At 37.7% G+C, this 17418-nt stretch overlaps 1 protein-coding gene across 1 annotated transcript; it reads left to right on the top strand.

Annotated features, from left to right (window-relative positions):
* Nucleotides 1-2821: 2821 nt before the first annotated feature.
* CENPH (centromere protein H) lies at nt 2822-16821 on the top strand. The gene is made up of 9 exons (XM_081133493.1): nt 2822-2988; nt 5071-5126; nt 6594-6642; nt 7037-7111; nt 8032-8088; nt 10988-11051; nt 11388-11439; nt 12623-12786; nt 15541-16821. The coding sequence occupies exons 1-9, from the start codon at nt 2912-2914 to the stop codon at nt 15631-15633; spliced, it is 687 nt and encodes a 228-aa protein (XP_080989619.1). The 5' UTR covers nt 2822-2911; the 3' UTR covers nt 15634-16821.
* Nucleotides 16822-17418: the final 597 nt, after the last annotated feature.

The following is a 17418-nucleotide window of genomic DNA, read 5'->3' as shown; positions in this document are numbered from 1 at the left end:
ATCATTTGAAATCCTTGTTTGTTCATTGAAAACTGAATTAACTATAAAGTCATTTGGTATGGAGCTGCTTAAATGGTAGTTTTCCATGGTCTTTTGGTCAATTAGGGATTTTTTTTTTCTACTTCTATTATCCATTCTGGATTTTTATATCAGACATGGTTGGCCAGGGCTGTTCTTTATCATGTTTTGAAAGAATCGATGTTTTTTTTCTTTTCTTTTTTTAATCCTCACCCAAGGATATTTTTTCCATTGCTTTTCAGAGAGTGCAAGGGAGAAAGAGAGACATCAATGTGAGAGAGACACACAGATTGGTTGCCTCCCACCTGCCCCGACTAGGCCAGAGATGGATCCTGCAACCGAGGTACGTGCCCTTGGCCGGAACTGAAGCCAGGACCCTTCAGTCCACGGGCCGATGCTGTAACCACTGAGCAAACCAGCTAGGGAGAATCAATTTTTGGCGTCATCATTTCTACCACCTTTGTTTTTATAGTTTTAGCTTTTATGTTAACTTACCATCTATTTTTCTATTGGTTATTTTCTAATTTAAATACTTAATGTATTTTAATAATAAAAGCCTTTATACATTTTTCTCTGAGATAGCTTGCTTCTGAAAGTACTACTTTTCAGCAGTTTCAGGTTATATCTTTTGTGGTCCTTTTTGATCAAGAGGTTAAGTGCTCATTTCCTAATTAATTTATTTTTAAAAATTTTTGTAAGATATCTTTATGTTGGTGATTTTTAATTGCATTGGAGATTAGTTCTGTAAATAGCCTTTTTAAAACAGTTAATGTTTTCTCTGTGGATAAGTACTTGATTGGCTTCTATACATAGTTCTAGTGATTTATGTAGGCAAATATTAAACTGCAGCTGAAGAGAGAGAAAAGTGGGGGAAGGATTATAAATGTGTGATAAATGTGTGGGTGTACAGCAATACATTCCTTTTTTTCAGAGCTATTTGAAAGCAAATTTCAGGTGTAAATATGTCACCTTAAAATACTTCATCAACATCTAAGAATTAAGGTCATTTTCCTACATAACTACAATCTTTAAGAAAAATGAACAAATCCATATATAATATGCAGTACATATTCAAATTTCCTCAATTGTTGCAAAACATCTTGAACTTTTTTCCAGTCCAGGGTCTCTAGATTCATTTTTTTCCTTTTAGACCAATTGCCCTACTTTTTGTTTTTCAAGGCATGGGCATGCATTGTCTTGACCTTTGTCTTGTAAAATGTCCCTCATTCTAGATTGTCTGATTGATTGTATAGTCAATTTCAGGTTATGCACTTTGACAAAAATATAGGGGATCTGTACAACTTATGCTCATACTGGAATCATGTATCAGATTGTTAAACTACTGGTGACACTAAGTTTGATCAGCTGGTTAAGGTGGTAACCATCAGGTACGGCTTTGCTGTAAAGGTGTTCTCTTTCTAGTTTTAGTATCCATAAATGTTCCTTGCTTTGAATCATCTCACTGCGAGTGGCGTAATGATAGTTATGTAATTCTATTATCCCTTCTATATATTTTGGATATTCTCTAAAGAACACCTCCCCAGCCACACCTTCACTTTTTTTTACTCTGGATTTTTTTTTAAATTAGTTAAAAAATCCATTACTGCAGTGGTTCTCAAAGTGTTATCCCCAACCAGCAATATCCTTATCACCTGGAACTTGTTAGAAATGCAACTCAGTTTTTAGGTGCCTAACAATCTGTTTTAACCAGCCCTTCCCATGATTCTGATGAATGCTCAGTTTGGAGAACTACTTGCATTGTCTTTGTCCCAAATTTGGCCAGTGGACACCTGATAGGCAACTGCTTAAAAGTGTGAGGCTGACTTTGGAAGACATCTGGGTAAAGTGGAAAAAACCAATAGGATCACTTTTGGGGAGGGGGGAGAAAGTGTTCTTACAGGAGTTTGGGGGTTGGAGTGGCGAACCTTACATTTATATCCAACGGTGCCTTTTGAATCTTTTACCAGGAACTGTGTTTGATAATGGAGAGGAAGAGTGGGGAGCTGTGCGATCAAGTATAACTCGGGAAACTAGCTATAGAAGGGAATGCTCATCTCGTTAAGAGACTCGAGCTGCTGGGCTTGTGCCGCTGCAAGGACATGGTCTCTTACACCACGGTCCATAATGAAAAAGTAGCTCAACCAGGCATTTATAAGCCCTGCATTTTCTCCATTTCCAGCTCACTGCCTAAGAAAGCTCAAACGTAACCTGCCGAATCAACAGGCTGCCACTTGGGGGCACCCAACTCTGCTAGGACTGCAAATTTTACTAATAGCGGAGGAACACGCTGCAAGTCTGAGGTTCGGGCATCTGCACTGCCTCGCAGGTGGCCTCCCGGGGGTGTCTTTGAACTTGGGCCACTCGTTCCTCCGCCAGACGAGGGGTCTGAACCTTATAAGCTCAGGTCAAAGTCTTCGTAAGCCTCTTCTATTTCTCTTCCCCAGCCTACCCGGCACACCCGTTTCCCGAGGCCTCGCCTGGAAAGAGTGCCAACACGGGTCAAAACGCGGCTGTTCCGCAGAGCCAAGGCCGAGCGGGCATTGGAGTCGGGGTTTTACCGTGCAGGCGGCGGCAGCCGACAGCGCCGAGCGCGTCGCGGACAGCTCGGGCCCGCCTCTAGCCCAGCCCCGAAAGAGCTGACTCTTCAAGTTCTTCGAACCTCTTGTACTAGTAGTTTGTACACGTTTTAAAGCAGTGCAGCCGGCACAAAAGGGCCGGCGGTAACCGCGGCAATCGAAGAGCGAGACGGAAGGGGCGGGTCTTAGGGCGGAAAGGGCGGGGCGCGCGCTCACCCGCCCTTTCCGGGCGTCACTTCGGCGGCGGGAAAAGCGGTCTCTTCCGAGAGCGTCCATCGGTCGCCCGCTGTAATTGTTCGCCGTCCACAGGAGCCGGGATGGAGCCGCCGCCCGAGGAGCCAGCCGCCGCCGAGCCCGCGGACTCCGGAGAGGACCCCATGACCCTGCTGCTCAGGTGGTTCCCTCTGGCCCGCTGGGCCGAACCAAGAGCGCGGGGTGGCCCGGAGCCCCGCCTCTCCCTCTGAATGGCCGGAATGTTTTGAATTCAGACTAGGTCCCCGAGTGGCTGACATCACTTAATTAAGCTCGTTAAACCCCGTTCTTCGTCTCCGAAAAGGAGAGAGGAAAAGGACACCCTCCTGTCACAGTTGCTAGAGGGGTTCAGTGAGGTTTGGGGCGAGCGTTCCGCGTAGTGCCCAGGGCCCTTTGAGCCTTCGGAGCTGTGGTTTCCCCGCTTTCTTACCCCTCACTCCCTGGTGCCGCGGTTTTCAAGTGGGTCTGCGGGGTGCATCCAAACCCTCGAGCTACTGGAGGTAGGCTGCCCTCCCCTTTATTGTATAGCGGACACCTACGGCCCTTTTCAATCCAGAAGCTTCGTACGTTGTACGTGGGCCGTTGCCTCCCGCAGCAAGCCCGCCCACGCACCCCCACCGGGATCAAACCCGAACCTCAACCAATCGAGCCACCCAGGCCAGGGCCAACGGAGTGATTTTTATACCTTTCCACTAAGCAGTTGCTAAGGGAAGGTTTGATGAGAAGGGGCATGGGTCTTCTAGACCAGTGGGCAAACCACAACCAAGTCCCCCTTACTGCCTGTTTTTCTGTGACCACCCTCAAACTAAGAATAGTTTTTATGTCTTTAGGGCTGGGGAGGAAATTACAAGAAGAATATTTAATAACCCCTGAAAATTATATAAAATTTAAATTTTATTGCCCTTAAGAAATTCTTACTGAAACACAGCTTTCCTGCTGCAAGGGCTGAGTTGAGTACATCGAACAGAGACCATATGACTCAAAACTTGAAATATTTGCTACTTAGTCCTTTACAAAATAAGTTTGCAGACTGTTCTAAATCATAACAAGGCTATTTTTAAAATAAGCACTGTAACTTTCTCAGGTTCACCACTGCTTTAAAGGACTTTGGCTAATAAAGCTCACCCTCACTTAAAAATTCCCTCCTACTTGTAATATAAAATCCTAAAACATTAAAGATATAAGAGCTTTCCCATCTCACCTAAAAAGGAACTAATCTTTCAGGCTGTCTTATAAAATGCTAGCCTAATTAACATCTAACAAATTGCTATTTTCATTTGGAATTTTGAAACAAGGAACTGTGCGTGGAGCTTTAGAAATTTGTCTAATGTTTCTTAGCTTGTTTGTGACTTTGTCACAAAGCAACAGTTTCAGATTTATGAAACTACCATGTAAGTGTGAAACATCTTATAAGTATAACTTAGTAACTAATTACCATTTACCCATAGCTTTTCTACTTATTTCATGTAAGATTTTTAATTAAGTAGACTAAGAACAAACTATGACTTATCTATCCAAGAATTCGTATCTTTGTTATGTTTCTCGATCTCCTGAATGTGTTACAATCTGGTTGTAACTCATTAGTGTTTGTGACTTCCCCATTTTGATCTAGTTCTTTGTGTAGCAGTTCTCATTAACCATGACCTATTAAGGATAAATTTAAATATGCAGACGATGTATTCTAGAATCATACACCTGAAACCTATATAATTTTATTAACCAATATCACCTGAATAAATTCAATAAAAAAGTAAAAAATAAAATAAATAAATTTAAAAATCAAATTTTTAACTTTTCGTCACAGATGCTGTATTCTGCCATATTCCATTTTAAAGAAAATGAGGCCAAACTAGAATAATTTTTGTTTTTTTAATCCTCACCTGAGGATATATTTTTCATTGCTTTTCAGAGAGAGAGAAAGACACATTGATGTGACAGAGACACATTGATTGGTTGCCTCCCACATGCACCCCAACCAGGGCCGGGGATCAAGCCTGCAACTGAGGTAGGTGCCCTTGGTCGGAATCGAACCCAGGACCCTTCAGTCCACACGCCAAATCTCTAACCACTGAACCAAACAGGCTAGGCCCAAACTAGGACACATTAATGCTGAGTTTATTTATATTCATTTTGTTGCATTAGCTTCCAAAAAATGAGTTGCTTTATCATACAGTGATGAGTAAAACCTCAATAAATACATCTTTCTCTTTTTCTTTGTTTTCAGGCTGAGGGCACAGACACAACAACAACTCTTGGAATATAAATCATTGGTTGATGCAAGTAAGTTTTTGCATTTTCAAATAAGGTTTTGTGTGTGTGATGATGAGCAGCACTCTGGCGAAAAGAAAATCAACTGTACAAAAAATTATTTATTTTGGGAATAGGAGTGACGGCATAATGCTATACTATACCATGTGGGAAGGCAAAAACAGCTTGCCCTGGCCATCCGGAACTAGTTAGGGATTCAGGAAATAGATATAAAACAAATAACAATACAAGACAATTAAGTTCTATTGGTCAGAGAACTGAAAAATCCCAGTGGGCTTAGGAATCCTAGAACTTGGCTGTACCATCAACAACTAACTTGAAGATTGAATTAGCACATCAGATAATTATGAAGCTAGTGGTCTGAGACCTATATCTTGAAAAGCACTGGATAATGGGGATCTTTTTTTTTTTTTTTAAATATGCTTTTACTGATTTTAGAAAGAGGAAGGGAGAGAGAGAGTGAAACATCTATGAGAGAAACATTAATCGGCTGCCGGCTGCACGCTCCCTACTGGGGATTGAGCAGCAACCTGGGCTTGTGCCCTGACCTGGAATGAACAGGGCACCTGTATTGACTGGGATTTGATTAGGATCTTTAGATCAATATGGGGGAAATTGCTATATTAGCAATACTGATTCTCCCAATACATGTACATAGTATATCTTTCCAGTAAAATACTTGGTAGTGTTCAGTGTAGAGGTCATACACATATTTTGTTAAATTGATTCTTAAGTATTTCATGTTTTTTAATACAGTTGTATATGGTATTTTTAATTTCCAATTTATATAGACATAGTTAATTTTTTATATTGCTCTTGTTCATTTATTACTCCCTTTTATTTTCTACAATTCTAAAACTGTTCTGTACAATGTGGTAGCCGCTAGCTCTGTGACTGTTTGAACACTTGTAATGTGGTTCGTCTTCATTGAGAAGGGCTGTAAATGTAAAATGCACACAGAAGTAAAGATTGTGAAAGATTGCATTAGCGCTCTAGCAGGTTTGGCTCAGTGGTTAGAGCATCGGCCCTTGGCCTGAGGGTTTGAGGTTTTATTCCTGTCAAGGGCACCTACCTCAGTTGCAGGCTTGATCCGTAGCCCCGGTCAGGGCGAGTTTGGGAGGCAGCCATAGATGTGTCTCTCTCACATCTATGTTTTTCTCTCTCTCCTCTCCCCTCCCCCTCTCTTCCACTCTCTCTCTCTCTCTGAAAAACGATGGAAAAAATATCCTTGAGTAAGGATTAAAAAAAGAAAGAAAGAAATATTTCATTAGTAATTTTAAGTTGATTACATGTTGAAATGATACTATTTTGAATCTATTGGGTTAAATAAGCTGTATTAAAATTTTTACTTGTTTCTTTTGTAACGCGGAAACTAGAAATTAAAAATTATATATATGGTTTCTATTTGTGGCTTACATTATATTTCTGGACAACACTGTTCTGAAATGTTGCTAACTTCAAAAAATTATTTCTTTGTAGATGAAGAAAAAACTCCAGAAGAAATCATTCCAGAAAAGCAAATTGAAACGTATGTCATATTTTAAACTTTATTTGTGGTTTTCACTAAAAGTTAATAATATCCATCTTATAATATTGCCTTCCTCCCTCCCTCCCCCCCTTTTATTTCCCAAGTAATTTGTCATGCATGTATTGAAAACTTGCTGGTATGGGATGTAGACTTACATGTACATGGATGATCTTTTTAGCACTTTTGGCATTCCCCCATAAACAAGATATTTATCAAAGTATTTTAGGAGGCATCAGTTTAGCAAATCTGTAAGTGCATTGATGCTGTGAGCCTATAGAATACTTAAATTTAGATAGAGCCATGTTACTTTTTTCAAAGGCTTACTTTAACATTTATTCCAATAGTGACTTTTTCTGATAGTGCTGAAATTCTTTTGTTTATGCTTCTTTGATAGTAAAATTGAAGACCTGGAAAATGAAATTGAAGAGGTGAAAATAGCTTTTGAAATGAAAAAGCTTGCATTAGACAGGTAATTATTACATTTCAGATATAAGTATTGTGAACTGAATGCAAAATGGGTATGGTTTGAGGTGGAGAAAATATTTTAGTCTAAATGAATTAAGCAAAATGATGATTAGATAATGGTCACACAAATTTTGAACCCTGAGAGAAGTCACACCATTCATATCTCCATTTGAAGAAGCTGTATAATACAGCGTTAGTAAGGAAATGTCAAATCAAGACCACAGAAAGGTGAGGTTAAATCCCTTTCAGTGTTGAAAGGATTACATGGATTTATTTATTCCAGTAACTTAATTGAGTAAAAGAATTGTCATTGAGTTTAAAGTAAATATTTTTTAATTATAAGTTTTTTGTCTGTGTTTAAAAATTTATGCAACAAATATTTGAGTGCTTGCTTTGTGCTCGGCCTCTTACAGATTTTGTGATCTGAATTAATCTCAATTAAGTAAATGACTTCTAAAACTACTTTCTTGTATTTCTGGCCTTCCTAGATTAATTTCTTCATACATTTAACTGAAAAGTGGTTAAAGCACTTTTAATTGCTTCAGCAGTGAGCTTTTCCCCTCATCTCATATGCTGGCCTGTTATATAGGTTATATTTTTTAACTAAGGTGACTTTAGAGGTATTAAGATACCACCTTTTAATGAATTGAATTTTCTTGTGTGTGACAAAAGGGAAGAGCTCTAATATTGCTGAGTTGATTGCTTTTTTATTATTACGTATTTATTAGCTATTTGAATTTAAAAGTGATTTATGGAGCTTGTTTATATGTAGGCATATTTTAAAGTTTACAGTTAAGCGTGGCTTTGTATTTCCTAACTCTCCATTTCAGGCCCTTGTTGATCTTTTTCATTCTTTTAATTTTCTTTTCAATGTACTGTAAATGTTATCCATGTTTTCTAACACAAACTTTTTCTCTCTCATAGGATGCAACTTTCCACAGCACTTAGAAAAAAACTGGAGAAAAGTAACGTTCAGACTAGGTACTATTTTTTTCTGCATTTGGTAAGGATGGTAATAAGAAAGGGGATCTGCATAATGACTTTAGTTTCGTGATTTTTTATTATTATTCATTTAAGGGAGGGGGAAGGGAAAGGAAGAGAAAGGAAAGCATCAATGTGATAGAGAAACATTGATCGATTGCCTCCTATATGGGCCCCAACCCAGGATTGAACCTGCAACCTGGGTATGTGCCCTGACTGGAAATCAAACCTGTGACCTTTTGGTGTACAGGGTGATGCTCTAACCAACTGAGCCACACCATCCAGGGCTCATGGTTTTTGTTTTGTTTTTTAACTGTCACTGCCAACCAGCTTTATCTGGGGAATAAGAAAAGTGATGGGAATTTTTGTGGACCTTTCTCAGCATTACTACTTCATTTATTTATTTACTTATTTATTTATTTATAATCCTCACCTGATTTTTTTCCCCATTGCTTTTCAGAGAGAGTAGAAGGGAGAAAGAGAGAGAAACATCAATATGAGAGAGACACATCAATTGGTTGCTTCCTGCACACGTGCCCACCGGTTCGGGGATGGAACCTGCAACTGAGGTATGTGCCCTTGACCAGAATCGAACCTGAGACCCTTTAGTCCTCGGGATGACACTCTAACTACTGAGCCAAACAAGCTAGGGCAGTTACAACAATTTTTATAGTCCGTCTGACATCTTGTTCATACTGCAGTGCTAAGAAGCAATTTAGGTTTTAACCATATAGTCTGATAATTTTGAAGGAAGGTTTGAAATTTTATTTTATGCATTATTTACTGAAAACCAGGAACAATGCTATCTCATTTAATCTAACAACAACCCAATGATAGATAGAAAGTATACCCTTTATTTTTCATTGGTAAAAATGAGCTTGTATACGTTAAACAGCTTGCCAAGGAATATAAAATAGAGACTGGCAGTCAAGGTCCTCTATAATCTGGTTCTAAATATATGGCCTTAGGAGCCTTATCTGTGATCTTGTCTCCCAAAGCTCTAAAAATCATGTAATATAAAAATCCCCTCCCATGAGCAGTAGAAAAATACTAAGATGGATCTGGGCATTTCCCCTATCTTGACGTCTTAGTTTGGTGTCTTAGTTCAGACTTATACACATTCTCCCAGTGTTCTGTTTAAATCCAGGGTTACAGCACAGGTAATGTGTCTCAGTGGTTGAGCGTCGACCTATGATCAGGAGATTGTGGTTCCATTCCCGGTCAGGGCACATGCCTAGGTTGCTGGCTGGATCCCCAGTAGGGGGCATGCAGGAAGAGGTGGCTGATCAGTGACTCTCTCTCTCATCATTAATGTTTCTATCTCTCCCTCTCCCTTCCTCTCTCTGAAATCAATAAAAACATAGGTTAAAAAAAAATCCAGGGTTACATAAATTCTGAAATATGAACTTGAGCTCACTAACTACTGCTCCCCCATAAATGAGAGCTTAAAACATTCTTGAGTTAAAGGGATACAGGACAGGTTCTTCATAAACTTTACAACCAAGTACAGCTGTAACCAGCAGAAAATGAGTTCAGCTCTTTCACATTTATGTAAACATTCCCCATTTTCAGCCTCCAAAATACACTCCTACAATATCACAGTAATTCATAATTTCACAATGATCACATTGCTGGTCCCATCCCAAACCTACTGACTCTGAATCTAAAAACCAAGGTACAGGGTTGGCGGTGGGGCTTGGTGGGGAGGGCAGCTGGCAGTCTACATTTAACAAACCTCTCAAGGGATTGTGGCAGTTTGAAGTAGAACTGTTTTTCACACCCTTTGGCTCTAGCCATCCCAAACTACTTGACTTAGGTAATTACTTCATGTCCTTCAAGATTTGAGGGTGTCCCTTGCTCCACTCTGCACAACTCTTAACAATGGTTCATATCCATTACTGATTGTAATGGAACCATACTATAGTTGTGGATTTATTTTTCTCCCCAACCAGGCTCTTTTCCCTTTGAAAACAGGTACTGTGCTTTATTCTGTTTTACATTCCTACTGCCTGGCACAGTTCTTGGTATGTAGTAGGCACTGGCAAATCTTTGTTGAAGAAAAGGGGTTAAAAAGCAGCTAATTCAGTGAAACTATTCTGTATGATACTGGAGTGGTGGAATCATGTCATTATATGTTTGTTAAATCCATAGAATGTACAACAAGAGGGAACCCTAATGTAAACTATGGACTTAGTGTGATTATGATGTGTCAAATAAATATCATTTGTAGCATATGGACCTCTTTGGCAGGGGGGCGTTGATAGTGGGAGAGGCTGTGTGTGTGTAGGAGCAGAGGGTACATGGACTTACTTTCTATTCAGTTTTGCTGTGAACCTAAAATTGCTTTAAAAATAAAGTTGTTGGTTTTTTTTAAAAAGCAACTTATTAGCAAGTTTTTAAGAGTTTTATTTTCTCCCTAAATATGAGATTTTTAGAAATGTTCTTACATGCTTAAATTTGATATTTTTTATTGCCTGTGACCAAAAATTTTTCCAGGCAAATGCATCTTTTTTAAAAAAATATGTTTTATTGATTTCAGAGAGAAGAAGGGAGAGGGAGAGAGAGAAACATCAATGAGAGTCATTGATTGGCTCCCTCCTGCACTCCCCCTACTGAGGATCGAGCCCCCAACCCAGGCATGTGCCCTGATGGTGAATCGAACAGCGAATAGCGATGTCCTAATTCATGGGTCAATGCTCAACCACGAAGCCACGCTGGCAGGCCATCTGTATTTTTAAACAGAAATTTAATTTACATCAAACTTTTCCAGATGTAATTTATTAAATGATGGCTTTTTATTGAAGTGTATTACTGAAAGTGAATATGTTCTAATTGATTCCTTCATTAATGAGGTTGATTACTTTTAACTAAGGTTAACATTTTTTTTATTCCATTTCAGTGAGCTCATGGACAACATGAAACACATATTAGAGTTAAATAGGATAATAATGAAATCACAGCAGGTAACTTTGCACATTAGGCTGCTTATGCACTCTCATGATTTCAGTGACACTTTCTTGCTGTTATATATGATTAAATAGGATTGTCCAAAGGGACTGGTATGGTTGGAATTCACTGTCCTTAAGTTTTCGCTGTCTTTTTCATAACTCTGTTATTTTTCACTTATGTTGCTAAGTGTCTCCTTATAATTTAAGCTGCTGTCTCCTCTTTTGTTGTGTGGAAGTGAAGGAATTAAAAACTGGAGTTTTTGAAAACAAACTAAGATAAAATTCAGTGATTTAAATATTACAGGTTTGTTCTTAGGTAATATGCCTTAATCTTTTTATTTCTAATAACAGGAATCTTGGAATTTGGAGAACAAACTGCTTGATGTTAAAAAGAAGAGATTTGGTATGTAGAACAGTGTTTAGTTTTTTTTGTATAATACATTTTTACTTACTATTGAGATTGTTGAGGCCACATCTCTCAACTACTGAGAAATTTCTTAATTTTCAAATTTCCTTAAAATTTTAGATGTGGCAATTTTAAAAGTAGTATATAAAATGCATTTTGCTTGATATATTTTTGTTGGTTTAGAACATTAAATCACAAAAGTAACCAATTCTCAGTGGCAGAAAATCAAGTGATACAGAAAAGTCTAATGTGAAAGTCATGCCTCCTTCCTGTGTGACCACAGTTAGACATATTTATATATTAATTTTTAAATGGTCGGTTGATACATATAGTTCTACAGCTTCTTAACTTGAACATGAGATGGCTTTTTGCATTGAAATTATTGAAATATTTATTTCAAAAGTAGTACACATTCTCTAGAAAATTTGGAAACAGAAAAGCATATGTAGGAAAAGTTAAATATTTTACCAACTAAGAGATCTTCAGTGCTTATTTTTTATAAAATTGGCATCACTTTATTCTGTTGTATAATGCTTTTTTCATTTAACAGTGTAGTCATGATTTATATATTTAAATATACAGTTTTGTCTGGTTTTAAGTAATGTCAGGGTCAGAAGTAGTCTTGGTCATCTGATCTAATTACCCTTTGGATGCCTAATATTTTTCCATTGCTTTCCAACCTACTTTTGATACATTGGTGTCAAGGAGCCAAGCTCCTGAGCCATGCCCATTTATGTTTTCAAGTAGTTTCATTCTTTGAACATTTCAGGAATTATAAAAATTGGTTGGTGTTTATCCCTAGCAAAGGGAACCTTACTTTTCACTGAAAATTTAACTTGGTGATATGTCATTTTATAAATAAAGGAGGGAAAACTGTTTGTTTACATATTCCTCCTTCCTGTTTTCGTACCCAGAGTAGGTCCTCTTTGACACAATGCCACTTCAAACACTTGTTGACAGCTATTATTGTCAACATAAAAACCTTGAACATTTGCATTGCTAAGTATAAAATTAAGATACTGGTATTTTGCACCAGGGAAGTCATATTCAGATCAGAATAGAACTGCAACCTAAAATGCTCTTCTTCGTTAAAAATTTTCACTGAAGTAACTATAATTTTTAAAGATTCTTGTTTGTAGGAGTTGTCATATATAGTATATTGTTTTATTTTTAACCTCAGAATTAAAACGAGCTTCAGAAAGTAAGTTTTTAGAAATACAGACTGAAAAGAACAAACAGAAAGATGATTTGGACAGTATGGAAAATTCAGACAAGATAAAGACCTTACAACAAAAGCTACAGACGGAGATACAAATTACTACAGTTATTCAACATGTGTTCCAGGTAACATGTATATAAACTAAGAAGGGAGGTAAAGAACTGTTTTAAAAATGATTGATACTATTACTTTTAGACTTACTTCCAGTTAGTGGCTCAGTGGATAGAGCATTGGCCCAAGAACCAAAGGGTTGAGGGTTCGATTGCCTGTCAAGGGTACATACCTGGGTTGCATGCTGGAAGCAACCAATTGATGTATCTCTCTCACATCTATGTTGCCCGCTCTCTCCCTCCCCTGCTCTCTCCCTTCCTCTTTAAAAAAAAAAATCAATGGAAAAAATATCCTTGGGTGAGGTTTAACAAAAAAAAATTAATTATGTACTGAAAACTGGTCTGTTTACATATATCTGGAATTCATGTGTATTTAATGTTTAGGGCTTTGATTTTTCATTATGGCAATTTAAATGGAATGATTTTTAGCAGCTCTGTGGTAGAATGGTATAATGGTGGAGAGCATTAGACCCCGAGTTGGCAGTTGAGGGAAAACATGGATGGGGTGATGGGAATCTAAAGTTAAGATCCTGACTGCTACCTAATAGTTGCTGACCGTGAGCAAATAATTAACTTTTTTTTTAAAATCCTCACTCGATATTTTTTCCATTGCTTTTCAGCGAGAGTGGAAGGGAGAGAGGGAGGTGGGGGGAACATCAGTGTAAGAGAGACACATCAATTCGTTGCCTTCCGCATGTGCCCTGACAAGGGTTGGGGATCGAGTCTGCAACGGAGGTAGGTGTCCTTGGCCAGAATCAAACACGGGACGCTTCAGTTCACAGGCCGACACTCTAACCACTTAGCCAAACCGGTTAAGGCAAATTATTAACTTATCTAAGTGTCAGTATCCTTGTTTAGAAAGAGTGCTTTCAAAAACTAAAGAAGATAATTCATGTTAATCTATTTAGCATAGTGTCTGCTCCAAGTAAATTCTCAGTAAATGTAGGTAGTTATTATCATGTCAGGTTTTAAATCTTAAGTGTCCCATTCCTTTATTCTGAAGGGTGTTTTTTTAAGTTTTGAATTATAAAATGTCTCTGGAACTGTTGTAATACTTAAATTACCAGTTTCCAATTATGAAGATGCACAGTTAAAACTATTATATGTAAAGTAAATGCCTATTATTTGTAAAGTACATCCTTGTAGAAAATGAGGTCTTATGTCTCACCATAAATTCTTCCCCAGGTCTTACACCTGCTCTAGTAGCAGTGGGTGATTCAATTAGGAGTAATCAGATCCCCTAGGCTAACCTCAAGTGGAGGATTTCATCCTAAGAATCATTTTAATTTTTTTTGGCACACATTTCGTCCTACTGCTTTGAAACTTCAGTTATTCTACATTTCTTAATTTTTATTTATATTCTCTAAATTGGTGTTAATTTTGATTTAATGAACTCATTGCATTGTTAAACAGAGCATAGATTTGACCAACTTGGGAGCTCTCTTTGTTCCTAATGGAAGATCAGCCTTCCAGGGTTGTCATGTTTGAAAGCTTACGTCCATCTTCCTTTGTAAATTTGACTGAATTTATATACCCTAGCCCTTTTATTCACTTGTAGCAAGAACGTGTCTTATATAGGCCAAAGTTTTATATGTAATAATATACCACTAATATTCTAAAATTGGTTTTAACAATATTTCAGTTACTCAGTATCATATAGTTTTTCAAAGAATAATGTCCAGAATTTTCCTTAATTATGACCCTAATCATTCCTCCATTGTCTACCACAAAAAATGTTCACCTTTTTCAGGGTCTTGAAAACTTTGCAAGGGCTGAGAACTAAGCTCTTCTTTTACCTCATTTTAAAAATAGGACATATTATTTAGGCTTAAATTTTTGTTCATCATAGAAGTACAAGTGAACTCTGAACGACAGCTGCAATCTTTTTCCTTTAATCTTGGTCACCACTGCAAGTATCCTAAGTAGGTAAAACTACCCACAAAAACTGATAAAGCATAAAAACTTGTCAGCATTGTAAATACTCCCTAGCATTATGGGGATCAAGGCTGAGGCTTTGCTGGAAATGGAAATGATGATACAAGAATGTATTACTTTCCCTGGCCAGAAAGGTTGCTGGTTTGATTCCCCATCAGGGCCCATGCCTGGATTGTAGGCTCGATCCCTGGTAAGGGGCCTGCAGAAGGTAGCTAGCTGATCTGTGTTCCACTTGCACATCTATGTTTCTCTCTCTCCCTCTCCCTCTCAAGTAAAAAATAATAGTAATGTATTACTATTTTTCTCATGATCACAGATTAATCTTCACACCTAGTTAAATAATTATTTAATAAGATTCGTGAAAGGGTTTTGCTTTTTTTTAATATATCTTTATTGATTTCCGAGAGAGGAAGGGAAAGGGAGAGAGATAGATAGAAACATCAATGATGAGAGAGTCGTCATTGATCAGCTGCCTCTGCACCCCCTCCCCCCCGACCGGGGATCGAGTCCACAACCTGGGCATGTGCCCTGACCAGGAATTGAACCTCGATCTCCGGGATCCTAGGTTGATGCTCAACCACTGAGCCACGCCTGGTCAGGCTAAAGGGGGTTTTTTAAGAGCTTGTTAAGTTTTTAAAAGTACAAAGAACATATATGCATAACCTAAGACACAGACAACAGTGTGGTGATGGCCAGAGGGAAGTGGGGGCAGGGGCTAGGTGGAGGTGGGCAAAGCGGAGAGAAATGGGGACATTTATAACAGTGTCAACAATAAAAATAAAGTTAAAAAATACTGAAAACTTTAATTTGAAAAAAATTTTTTTTGTATTATAGAACCTCATCTTGGGAAGTAAAGTCAATTGGGCAGAGGATTCTGCCTTGAAGGAAACTGTTCTGCAACTTGAGAAGAATCTCACTATGATCTAATGAGAATTCTATTTTGGCATTATTTGTTTCTGTCTTTGATGTGTCATTTAAATAGCAAATTTCAGGTGAAATGTGGTTTTGGTGGTTTTGGAACTTATACTGCAATTTTTTTTTTAAAGCTTAACACTATCACATGGACTCTGTTGTTTTAAATATGATATTAAAGTGACTGGCATACTCTAAAATAAAAATGTGAAGATCTTAGCCTTGCAAGGATCTGGAAAGACATCATATAGTCCACTCAATGTGGACATTTTTCTACATTCCTAGAAGTCCCAACTCTCATTTGGAATACCTCCCTGCATTTCTTTGTCAACCAAAATACTAGAAAAAATTAGAAAAGCATATCCACATCTATTTTTTTTAACTGTCAGCTGTATTTTACTCAAATCTTATTTTAGATTTATCTCACTATAGATTTTTTTTGAGATATAAATGATACATAACGTTGTGTAAGTTTAAGGTTTATAGCGTGTTAAATTGACCACCGTGGCTTTTGCTAACATCTCCATCGTCACATAATTATTTTTTTTGGTGAAAACATTTAGGATCTAGTATCTTAGCAACTTTGAAGTATATAATACAGTATTGTTAACTATAATCACAGTGCTGTGCATTAGATATCCAAAACTCAGATTCTACCTGTAAATTTGTACCATTTGTCCAACATCTCAGTTTCCCCACCCCACCCCCATCTACGTCTTTAAACAGAGACCCAAATAAAGCAGCTCAGCCTTTAAGAAAAAGATATCCAGAAGGTTTGCAGTTTTGGTTATTTAGAGGAATTGTGACTTTTTTCTTTTGTATGTCTGCATTTATTATGCATTACTTTTATAAGTTAAAAAATAGAACTTGCCACTTTTTTACTTTTATTCCATCTTGATGCACTGCAGTTGGTACTAACATTTGACATTTGTTCTTTAGATCAATATTAAGAATACAGAGATTTGCCTAAATTTGTATGCTAAACACTTCTTGGGAATATTTATAGTTTTACTTCATTTTTGATAAATTATAATTTATTTGTAATTCTTTTTGCCAGATTATTCTTGGAAATTATCTACATAAATTGCTGTAAAACAAGTCATATTTTTCTTCTAGAAAAACATTCTGTAAAATGTTTTACTGCTCCAAAGGTACAGCACTAAATAAATCAGATGCACACTATATTAGTGACTCCCACCTCAATGGATTATCAGTATCTGAAAAACTTTTTGCGTTTTCCTGGGATTCTATTATCCTGTGTGTTCCCTCTTACAGTCCAAAAATGAGAGAGATATTGTGTTAGCTTTTTCTGAAATCCTGCTGGATAAAAACCCCAAACCATTATAAAAAAGTTATTTCTATCCTAGATTCATGTTTTGGCGGATCGTTCTAGGAGCCAGGCTTGAAGGAGCAGCCACTATTTGAAACTCTCATGGCTATGAGGAGGCCAAGTCACATTACACAAGCACATTTAAAGTTTCTATTTGGAAGAGGTGTATGTTCTATCTACCCAGGTTCCACTGACCAGCCCAACATCAATGGGGCTGGAAAGTGATTCTCCCCTGGCAGGGGGCATGCTGGATTTCAGAGTGGGGACAGAAAATGGATATTTGTTGAAAAGACTACAGTCTCCCAGTCTGCTATTTTGGTCTCAAATATTAACTTCCCTTCTGTGAGTAAAAGACACATCCGTTTGCAGGGAAGATAAGCTAACAATGTCATCCAATCACATTTTCAAAGTTCAGGATCTCCTGATAGTCCACATCAGGTTCAGATGTGGCTCTTGATATGTAGACCTAT

The sequence above is a fragment of the Miniopterus schreibersii genome, assembly GCF_964146895.1.
Source record: "Miniopterus schreibersii genome assembly, chromosome: 3".
Taxonomy (NCBI): Eukaryota; Metazoa; Chordata; class Mammalia; order Chiroptera; family Miniopteridae; genus Miniopterus; species Miniopterus schreibersii.
The sequence above is the reverse complement of the archived record's forward strand: the minus strand, read 5'-3'. Positions and strand labels throughout refer to the sequence as shown.